We start from the raw sequence: 12,036 nt of genomic DNA on the forward strand, positions 1-12,036 counted from the left end.
AACATAAGACTATTATACCTAACACAAACAAAACATGTCGAGATAGACCGACATTTTATTAAGGAGAAGTTGGATAATGGTCTTATAGCCACCGAGTACATCCCTTCAAGACTCCAATTGGCAGATATGTTTACTAAGGGACTTCGCACAAAACAGTTCAAAGATCTTACTTGCAAGCTGGGAATGATAGATATACATTCACCAGCTTGAAGGGAGTGTTGCATAATCAGGAGAATTATTCTGTAATTAAGTGCAGATTTTATTCTCTATTTATTAGGACAAATTTGTTAGTGATTTGATTTGTACAACTTTAATCACCCATTATTTCTTGCTTTCATTACCTATTATTTCCTTCCTTAATTAGGTTATAAACAGTCTATAAATTGATATTGTAATCACAATTGTAAATTACATCAGAAATACATTCCATCTATTTCTTCCAACGGTTAAACTTAAAGTCTATTTTCTAAAACTACGATTGAGGGCTTGGTCATTGATGACTATCTGAAATAATAGCAATGTCCTTATATCCATTTGACTTCACCATTTCATCATTTTCTTATTCATTTTATTACTTACAAATTTTCTAAGACACTCTCTCTGGACTTAAAACATGAACTAGGCACAAGCCCACCCAACATTATGCCAAACATTAACTTCATTATTAATAATTAAGGTTGGTCTACTAAGCAGATTTACATACCATTCCGATAGTGCCAAATGAACATCTCTCTTAATATACTAATCTATAGGTAAAGGCCCATGATTGACTTTATATATATAGCACTAGGAACAAATGAAGTGTGCCAAACTAGTTAAAATGGAAGCATACCATTTTCAAAAAGAGGAACTCACCTGCAAAATGCATCCAACTGTGCAAGCAGAAGTTTATTAGACAGGTTTAATAACTCTCCTACATCTTTTGAGGTGTTATAAAAGGTAAGCTCTGGGCCAATAGCCTGCATAGAAATATTTCATCACATCTTAAGACATGCATAAAGCAAAGACATTCACGACAACGGTATAAACCATACCACAACTTCTTGTCATAATACAGTTTTGATTACATATTTATATAATTATGGCATGATGATAAAATAAATTGCAAAACACATGCAACAGCAACAACAAAGCACACTTCCAAATCCAGGAAACTACAATTAAAGTAAGCCTACTTTGCCCTATGCCTTTAGTTAGTCTGTTTTGAATTATCATTTCTCACTTTGAAGGTGAGCAGCGTACTTCAAGGGATTAGATGAGAGGAACCTGTGCTGACAATGGAAAACAATTATTTGTGTCCTTATTTAGCATTCAAGTGGGAGAGGACTTGCATAGAGTGAGTCCTTGTATCACAGTAACCCATATTTCATTTAGAATCAATCATACACAAATCCATGAGTAGTTAACTGAAGCAACACTTAACCTGAAGCTCGATGATCAGTTCTGTGGAGTTATTAACAGCATTATTCTGACATAGTACTTCGTCCACAGTTCCTCTCAAAGAACTAGACTGAGGGCTTTCAACTAATTCTTCCAAGTACACATGATCATCCGCTAAAGCTGAATAGCTACTGCCTGATCCAAGAAATACACAGGAATCCAAATGCGGTCCACTCTGCAAAAATAAAAACAAGGTAATTAGTTTATTGGGCACCACAAATTTATATAATCTGTACGGCCCATCGACAAAAAATTTGATAAATTGAGACTATGACCTTAATAACAACATTTCTGAACTGCAACGTCTTCCCATTTCCAATGTATATTATAACCTCTGTGCTAGATGCTGTGAGATTAAAACCCTGCCTGTCCTTTAGATATAATATTCCACCATCACCATCGTAAATGAAATGATCAAAACCATCATCATCAACTATTAAAGGCTTTTGAGGTGATAGGGAAAATTCAGTACAAGGTTGCTTGTAGACAGGTTGATCAATGATGATAGCTTCCAGCATTTCAGACCTACTTTCTTCAACTGATAGCATACTACTGACAGTTGGAACAAAAAACTCGACTACAGCAAGAAGAAAATCTAGTGCAACAAGCAACTGAGGCCTCTGGACACACAAAGAAACAAATGTAGAATTCTGCCCAAATTTCACATCAACAATGAGCATTGTCTGAACTAGATTAAAATTATTTCCCTTAATTAAGCTACTATCAACTGAATCCTGGTTTTGATTATATGAAGAACTATGAAGAGGATTGGCTCCAACATTGTCAGGCTTTCCGATAGCTAATCGAAATTCCTGTTCAACTCCCTCACGGTTGTCAAACACACTGAAACCTTGCAGTGTTGCAGAGAGGAATCCATTTCCTGATGAGCTGGACTTATACAGCAGCCAGGCACTGCTGACCTGCACAAGGGAAAACCACAGACTGAGCCAAGCAAAATAAAGTTCTTTATTTTATTGAACTTAGTCAACTCCATCTTGTTTTAGAGAAATTAAGTCCCTAAAGTTTCTGCTAGAAAAGTGTTTTATCCTAATTAATTAAGCCACTCACCCAATCTTTATTGATCAATCTCAACAATCCTAATTTATCCTAATTTAATCTGGCTGTCATGTACAGAGGAAAATGTATAACTAACTATATAGTGTGGGTAATAATTATAAAGAAAATAATTTCATTAAGCTACTAAACAAACACTATAGTCTATTAGCTTTACAGCTTTTCTCTTTTCTCAACTATTTAACATAGCAGTAAGCTACACACACATATATTCTATTAGTACCTGTACAGTAGCTAGAGATGAATCTCTAGTTAACCCCGTATATAAGCTCAACTCAACGAGATTAATGGACACACAGAGTTTCAGCAGAACAGAGGCTTGAACATTGGTGGTCCCTGAATCAACACTATTTGTAACCTCAGGGACAATATCTCCTGTGGTATCATTTAATGTCAAGGAGGAATATTGATTCAGCGGGGGAGGAATATCGGGAACTTCAGAAATGTTAGAAACAGCACACTCAGTAATAATTTCATATTCTTTATTTGACACTTCCGCCTTTAACTCTTCAATCTGTAGAACCACAACATCCAATACAAGACAGATTTTAATACAGCAAGCTAATAGAAATAAGGTTTAATTAGTTATTTGGCTATACTTGCACAGTTCCTACATTTATTCTTGATATTCAAAAACAACTAATTTTAGTCCCCATAAATATATATTGTCCCTACTATAATTTTTAACTCAGTTCATACACACTTTTTAATTTGTTTTACTCCGTAAAACTCAAAATGACAAAAAAAAAAGAATTAAGAAGTATATTATGGATTAATATTAACAACTTTTAACTGTAAGGAATAAAGCATAAAAATTGTGTAACTATAGGGACTTTAAAAACAGCTCATTTTAGTCCCTATACATATATTTCTAACTCAATTTAGTCTCTACACATAACTTTAAACTCATTCAATCCATGCACATATACTTTTTCTGTTTTAATTCCTACAGTTTTAGATAACAGGAACTAATATGGGTTAAAAGGTGTATGCATTGAAATTAGAAACGTTACAGGTAGGGACTAAAGTGTAAGGATTGTGCAAGTATATCGACCAAATGAGTAAATAAATCTATAAAAAACAAGTATACTAAGAACAAAAAATAACTGAAATACTCACTAATATTTTTAAGTAAGGCAATCCCACTTTCACAAAACATTCCACAAGAAAAAGAAATATATTACCTTGACTATGACTTCAATACTTGGAAATTGACCTAACAAGTCTCGAAGCGACCGGTGAATAGTCACAGATAGCCCATTCACATCCTGAATTATGCTTTCACCTATGTCTGATCCAGTTCCAACATTCAAATTGATTTCTTCAACCTAAACCCGATCATGTTAAAACAAAATGGTTTAAAATGCAGGACACAATAAGCCCAAAATAAATTTAATATCGAAGTGACCACATAAGCAAGGGAGCCAAGGAACACTTGAAGATCCTTTCTAACCAAGTTTCTATCTTAGATAAAAGATAAAAGGATGTAAGAATTTATTATTTATGTCATGCGTAAAGTTGAATACAAAGAGAGCATTTACAGTAGTAGCTACCCTTGAAAGTAAAATGACACAAAGACCAAAAAGGGACAGTTGGAAATAACAAACTAAAGAGGAATATTCTTCTAGTGTAACAGAAAGATTCAGAGAGAAAAGAATATCTTTTATATTCTTTATTCTAATGTGTACTAATATCGTCCACAAAGCTAAGGTGTAGGTTCATGAGAAATGTCTATCGCATTGAGTTTCGTCTTTGATCAAAACAAATCTGGTTGGAGAAAGAAGCTTTGTCAGCAAATCTACCCATTGATCCAAGAATGCAATATAATATATTTGAAATTGTTTGGAGAGAACTTTGTGACAAACAAAAACGACATCAACTTCCGTGCTTTTAGTGGGACTATGAAAATAGGGTTGTGAGTAACCACTGCACTTTGATTGTCACATACTAAGATGAGTAGAAAAGGGAACATGAAGTTCCTGCAGCAGTGCTTGAATCCAAGTTATTTCAGCTATGGCTGGCGACTGGATCCCCCCTTGACATCTAAGGTTTCTTCCGCTGTCACTATGCCTCTTGTCCAAATTTCTCCCTCCAAACATCTATTGTGGGTCCTCTTTCATCTGATAGATTAGGACAACATGTTATTTTCAATAAATAGTTTTACTCCTTCTGTTGCACTCACAATTACATCTTTTGCCGGACTCACTCACTCAACTTCCATGGCGGCCCTTGAGTTTTAGACTCAAGTGCCATAGTTCACATTATTGGTAATAAATCTTTTTCCTCTTCCTTGTCTACTACGAGTTATTTACCTTTAATTACCATTGCCAATGGATCTAGGGTTTCATTGCATGGTGTTGGTACCATTACTTTTATTCCTTCTTTATCTAAGTCTCCATTTAACTTATTATCCATTAGTCGATTTGTTTATTTACAAGGCCGGAGTTCTAATTGGCATCGGATGTGAATCTCATGAGCTTTAAAAATCTCTACACATGTTGGTAGGATTATGGAATCTCTATCTCTCATTCATATTTTATTAGGTCATCCTAGTCTTGCTAAAATGCAGGAGCTTGTTCCAAGTTTGTCTAATTTATCAAGTTTAACGTGTGAGTCATGTCAGTTAGGGACACACATTCATAGTTCTTTTCCTAGTAATGTCTCACAACGTGCTTCATCCCTTTTTCCTTTAGTTCACTCTTAACATTTGGGACATTGTCGTATTAAGTCTAATATAAGATTTTAGTATTTTGTTACTTTTATTGATAATTATTCAAGATCTACTTGGGTGTTTTTAATAAAAAATTGTTCTGAGTTGTTTTTTTAAATAGAAGCTTCCATGTTAGGCATCACTACACAACTTGATACATAGGTTCCTCGTGTTTTTGGTGGGAGGTTGTTCTTAGTGCGTGTTATCTCATTAATCGCATGTCATCTTCAATTTTAGATAACAAAACTTTCCATTCTATTTTATTTCCTTATGACCCTCTCCACCCCCTTACCTCCCAAAGTTCTTGGGTCCACATGCTTTGTTCATAATTATAGTCTTGGTCTCAATAAATTATCTCCTAGTTCACACAAATGAGTCTTTTTAAAGTTCACTTTATCATAAAAAAGGATATAAATGTTTCTCTTTTAAATTTCACTTTATCATAAAAAAGGATATAAATGTTTTTCACCTTTTCTTAACCGCTATTTTATTTCAGTAGATGTCTCTTTCAATGAGTCGTCCCTTTATTTTAAGTCTTCTCCTCGTTTTGTATCTCCATCTAATCAAGTTACTATTCTTGTTGTTTGCAATCCTCTCGTTGTGCCTAGTGCACCTAAAGATTCACCACCTCCACCAACTCTTCAAGTGAGTTTCGTCCATCAAATGACTCTCTTTCAGTGCCAACACCTTTCACCCTCTCCGACTCCAACAGTTTAACCTAATCTTCTCATTGCCATCCGTATAGATATACATTTTACCCGTAATCCCTCTCCACCTTATATTAATTTGAGTTACCATAGACTATCTCAATCTTTTTATACCTCTCCACCTTATATTAATTTGAGTTACCATAGACTATCTCAATCTTTTTATACCTATCTTTCATCTGTTTTTATTGTATCTATAGGTGATGTCTTAACCTATCATGGTTGGCATTAGGTCATGCTTGATGAAATGAGTGCACTTCACAATAATAGAACTTGGGAACTCATTCTTCTATCTTTTGGGAAATCTGTTGTTGGTTGCTGGTGGATTTTTGCTATCAAAGTTAGTGCTTGTGGTACTATTGATCGTCTCAAAGTTCGTCTTGTGGCCAAGGATTATACCCAAATTTTTATAATGATACTTTTTCTCCAGAGGCAAAGATGGCTTTTGTTCGTTTACTCATAGCCATGGCTTCACTTCAAAAATGGCCTCTTTATCGAGTGGATAATGTCTTTCCTAATGGGTATAAGAAATTTGTATTGAGCAACCTCCAGCTTTGTTGCTTAAGGGGGTCTTCTGAATTGGTATGTCGCCTTCTGAATTGGTATGTCGCCTTCGCAAGTCCTTATATGGTCTCAAGCAGTTTTCTAAGGCTTGGTTTGCAAAATTTAGCAATGTTGTTCAACAGTTTGGTATGACTCGCAGTGAAGCAGATCATTTAGTTTTTTACTGTCACTCGAGTGTTGAGTGTATTTATCTCGTAATATATGTTGATGATATTGGTAATAACTTGATTTCCTGGAAGAGCAAGAAACAAAGTGTTGTGGCGAGATCAATTGCAGAAGCAAAATCCAGTTTTTCATGAAATGACCAAACATATTGAGATTAATTGTCATTTATTCGAGAAAAGATTGTATCAGAAGATATCAAGACTGAGTTTGTTAATTCAAATGATCAATTGGTAGATATTTTTAGTAAATCCTTACGAGGACCTAGGATTGATTTTATTTGTAACAAGTTAAGTACATACAATCTATATGCACTAGCTTGAAGGGGAATGTTAGATATTATAAGATATCATTATTGTTAGATATTTCTATGTAATGGGCTTAGCCCATATTTCTCTATATAGAGATAACCCTATGTTTTTCTCCTTCCTTTATTTTAATAAATACCAAGAGTCGTTCCAACCATTAGCAACAATAAAGGTAAGACTAACTCTTCCAAAGCACCCAATAATAAATGACATTTAGAAGAACACTATAATCATTTCATAAATTAACTTGATCACCCCTTCCAACAGTCCAGAAAGTATTATCTAAAACAATATCATAATATTCATTAATGTCAAGCCAAATAGAAGAAAAATGATAAGAAGGATATTAATTATATCATTGAAATATTTTTTTCATATGAAGTAAACTCTTATGACTTTATCAGTCAAATTTACAGAGACTCTCGAGTTTGATAACCTTGCTCACCACACTAATTTTTTGTAGAATAGGTCTAACAAACTCACTGCAAAAGCATGTACCACTCAAACGACAATCCGATAGCAAAGAGAATCCACAAATGATAATGGTAGAAGGTAAACTAAGAGCAAGAAAGAATCACACAAAATAATGTGGAAATGTTAACGAACTTCAGAACTTCAATCTACTTCCACGACAAAATTCACTATGAACAGAGATTATAGCTTGAAAGCTTGAAGTTTCTCTCTCTATGAACTCAAGCTCAACTCATAGTTTTTCGTTTTTACAATTGAACAAAAAGATTTGGGTTAATAATAACTCTATGAACAACAACTCTAGCTTGACCAAGTTGATGTATAATTTATGACTCCCTAATAACATGAAAAGAAGCACCATAATTAGGAATCCATGTAGAATTCACACCATCTTGAGAAGATGTGTTGGCAAGCATAGAGTTAGGTGTGATAGCTTGAGTACTTTTGAATTGTGTCCCAAATCTGAAAAGAGTGTGTGTTGGACTAATAACACAAGAGAGAATTGAATTCAATAATGTTGATTATAACCATGTAAAAAGCATTTGATGCTAAAGTTCCCAAGGTTCATATGCAAGATTCACCCAATCAACATCACGATCTCGATCATCGAGATGATCAACATCACGATCTCGATCATCGAGATGATCAACATCACGACCTCCATCATAGAGATGATCAACATCACAATCTTGATCATAGAGATATCACAGAGCAATAGTAGGATTAGCAACGAATACCTTAGGTCTATATGATTTAGTAACATGCTCAACTTGTTGACGCCACATAAATTAGTTGGCGGCATCATGTTTTTTAATAAGGGAAGTGGGAAAGGGATAAGGTATGGATGTGATGGTATTAGCGGTAGCCATGCACACGAGGATGGAAGGCTCTAGCTACCATCATAAAGAAAATATTAAAGGATGTAATATTTTATTATTTTTATCAAGTGTATAGATAAATACAAAGGGAGTATTATAGTAACTACCCATGAAAGCAAAAATGACCAAAAAAACCAAAATAGACTCAGTGAAAAGGGACAGTTAAAAATAACAAACTAAAGGAGAATATTGTGCTAGTGGAACAAAAATATACATGCAGAGAAAAGAACATCTTTTATATTCTTTATTCTGATATATCCTAATACTCTATAACCTGAAAATTAATCATATTATGAGCAACCAATCTCACCTGGACAGTCAAAGTTTCCAAGTGTACTGCATTAATTTCACTTTTACTTCCACCAATCCACTGAAATGTGTTCTTCACAGTTATATGGACAATGTCAAGCTTCAAAAAACTGCATCAAAGAAATATCAATAACTGATATATAAGGAAGGAAAACCACACTTGATCCATTACTTAACAGCGGACGCTGTTAGATTAAGTGTCCCATTAACAACAACTATACAACACAGTGTGTCTGATGTAAAAACAAATGTGAAATCGATATTCAGAGAAGTTATAAGTGAAAAGGAAAACTAAATTCTTCAGCTTACTCAAGGCTATCTGTCCTTTGTGGCATTAATATTATAGGCTTCTTGAGAGAAAGATCAAACTTCACAGCAGGCGATCCTTCAATTTCGCTAGCTGAAAACCATTTCTCTGAATTTGTTGCTTGATCTGTTACTTTGACGACACTCTTTGGGCCTTCTGGAACTAGACCCATTAAGTAGCCAACAACCTGCATGCATTTCAGACTCAAGAAACCTTTATAATAAAATTCACAAAGCTGACCCAATTGGTAAATACCTCCTGCAAGAATCGATTTAGATACACAATGCGCACTTCTGAAAGCTCTCCAAAAAGACTGAAATCATAACCTTCATAGTCTTCATCATCATTGCTAAATGATGTAAATTCCAACTACATGGTCAATAAGAAATCAACAGTAAGCTCACTATAGCAAAACTAAACACTGAAAGTTATAAAGTAAAGGTTTATCATTTTTTTCTCTTTTATGTTTATTAATAATGTTAGATATAATTAAATATTATTATATTATTATTAGATATTTCATATTTATATAATGGTAGTCCATATATTTCTTTTTTTATATAAACATAACCTTATATATTACACAAGAGATTTACCCTATTCTTCCTTTTTCTTTAATATGGTATCTAAAGCATAGGGTTAGGATTCAATTTTTATTGGTGAACCCACTTTTCCCTGGAATTTTTCAGCCACCGCCACACCGCCTCGCCGAGCCGTTGCTGGAATCTCGCCGGAGCCACTGCCGGAATCGCTGTCGGAGCTTTCATCTTTGTTGTTTCCGCCAATTGACCGGTGACTGGATTTGTCCTTATCCTTTATGGCTTCTTCTGCTGCAACTGTGGCTTCTTCTGCTGCCGCTGCAACTGTGGTTTCTTCAGCTGTCCTTATGCCGGATCCGTCTATTTATACTAATTATGTCAATGTTCATCTCTCCATTGACAAATTGGATGGAACCAATTATGACACTTGTGCATCAGATATTAAATTATGGCTCAAGAGTCGTTGATCATCATGTCCATCCTAATGTTGCTGAAAATGAGGTTTCCCATAGGTTCAAAATTGATGTTCAATTATGCATTGTTATCAAAACTACCATTCACTCATCTTTAAAACAATTTTTTCGTAACATGTTCAGAAGTTTGGGAACAAGCAACATTAATATACACCAATGATACTCAATGTCTTTATGGTGTGTCAAAATCTTCTCACAGTTGTTGCACCCAACATCTTAATGGTACACTAGCGGAATATCTGGGTAAACTTCATGCTCTTCTTAATGATATTAATGAGTTATTACCTCTTGCCCCCACTTCTTCTCAAGAACTAGAACAAAGATCCAAGTTCTTCATGTTTTTGGGTTTGCATGGCCTTCCTGATGATTATTCTCATGTTTGTGATCAAATTTTGGGATCTCCTATCGTGTCCAATTTTACTTCCACTTGTTCTACCCTTCTACGTGTGCCAGGTAAACACACCACTGATATCACGTCTCATGTTGATGACTCTTCTGCTTTAGTCTCTTAGCATAATGATCGTACTCGCTCTCACAAGCTGGGTAAAGGGCGTCACAAGTGTGACCATTGTGGCAAACTTGGCCACAAAATTTTCAAATGTTATGTCTTATATGGTCGTCCTCCTAAATCTGTTGCGGTGGCTCAAACTACCCCTATGCAACCTTCTACTGTGGACCATACTTCAATTGATACCCCAGGCCAACCTGCTATTTTGAATTTCTTAAATGGTATAAGGATTGTCAGAACCCTAGTTCCACGACTTTTGTTGCACATTCAGGTACATCTTTTGTTGGCCTCACTCACTCCACTATCCTTGGCCCTTGGGTTCTAGATTCAGGTGCCACATATCACATTGGTAATAAATCCTTTTTCTCTTCCCTATCTATTACAGGATATTTACCTTCAATTACCATGGCCAATGGATATAAGGTACCATCACATGGTGTTGGTACTATTAATCTTTTTCCTTCTTTATCTATTGATAATATTCCTTGTTCCTGGGTTTCCATTTAACTTATTATCCATTAGTCGTCTCACTTGTTCCTTTAATTGTGTTATTTCTTTTACCAAAGATTCTGTTTCTTTACAGGACTGGAGTTCAAGCACCGATGTGAGTCTCATGGACTTTATCAACTGCAGATCTTTACACATGTTGGCGCGATTATGGATTCTCCATCTCTCATTCACGCTCGGTTGGGTCATCCTAGTATTGCCAAGATGCAACAACTTGTTCCAAGTTTGTCTAATGTGTCTACTTTATCGTGTCAGTTAGGGAAGCACATTTGTAATTCTTTTCCTAGTAGTGTCTCACAACGTACTTCATCTCCTTTTGCCTTAGTTCACTCTAACATTTGGGGACCAAGTTGTATTAAGTCTAATTTAGGATTTTAGTATTTTGTTACTTTTATAGATAATTATTTAAGATGTAATTTGGTATTTTTAATGAAAAACTGTTCTGAGTTGTTTTCTATATTTCAAATATTTTACAATGAAATTAAAAATCAATTTGAAATTTCCATTAAAATTGTGTAGTGATAATGGACATGAGTATCTTTCTCATTCTTCTAAAAATTTTATGACTTCTCATGGTATTCTTCATCAAACTTCGTGTGCTTATACACCTCAACAAAATGGGATAACTGAGCGCAAGAATAGAAATCTTGTTGAAACAACTCGTACTATTTTAATCCATGGTGATGTTCCTTAGCGTTTTTGGGGTGATGATGTTCTTAGTGCATGTTATCTCATTAATCGCATGCCACCTTCAGTTTTAGATGACAAAATTTCTCATTTTATTTTATTTTCACATGACCCTCTCCACTCTTTACCTCCCAAAGTTTGGGTCCATAAATTATCTCCTAAGTCACACAAATGTGTCTTTTAAGGATTCACTAGATCACAAAAAGGATATAAATGTTTCTCGCCTTTTTCAGTAAATGTCGCCTTAAGTGAATCTTCACTTTACTTTAAGTCTTGTCCTTCTCTTTCTATGTCTTCATCTATTGCTCTTGTTGTGCCTAGTGCACCTAACGATTCACCACCACCACCAACTCTTCAGGTGTATAGTCGTCATCAAACGTCTCATCGCTTAT

At 34.9% G+C, this 12,036-nt stretch overlaps 1 protein-coding gene across 1 annotated transcript in view; it reads right to left on the reverse strand.

Annotated features, from left to right (window-relative positions):
- LOC137809959 (uncharacterized) overlaps positions 1 to 12,036 on the reverse strand; it is a 74,629-nt gene that overhangs the window by 35,654 nt on the left and 26,939 nt on the right. The window contains exons 26-33 of the mRNA XM_068611028.1: positions 9,186 to 9,299; positions 8,933 to 9,117; positions 8,625 to 8,733; positions 3,699 to 3,842; positions 2,738 to 3,028; positions 1,716 to 2,360; positions 1,424 to 1,615; positions 856 to 959 (exon numbers count right to left, since the gene is read on the reverse strand). Coding sequence (XP_068467129.1) covers positions 856 to 959; positions 1,424 to 1,615; positions 1,716 to 2,360; positions 2,738 to 3,028; positions 3,699 to 3,842; positions 8,625 to 8,733; positions 8,933 to 9,117; positions 9,186 to 9,299 — 1,784 coding nt within the window. The remainder of the gene's footprint in view (positions 1 to 855; positions 960 to 1,423; positions 1,616 to 1,715; positions 2,361 to 2,737; positions 3,029 to 3,698; positions 3,843 to 8,624; positions 8,734 to 8,932; positions 9,118 to 9,185; positions 9,300 to 12,036) is intronic.

Source organism: Phaseolus vulgaris, chromosome 2 (assembly GCF_000499845.2).
Source record: "Phaseolus vulgaris cultivar G19833 chromosome 2, P. vulgaris v2.0, whole genome shotgun sequence".
NCBI classification, from domain to species: domain Eukaryota; kingdom Viridiplantae; phylum Streptophyta; class Magnoliopsida; order Fabales; family Fabaceae; genus Phaseolus; species Phaseolus vulgaris.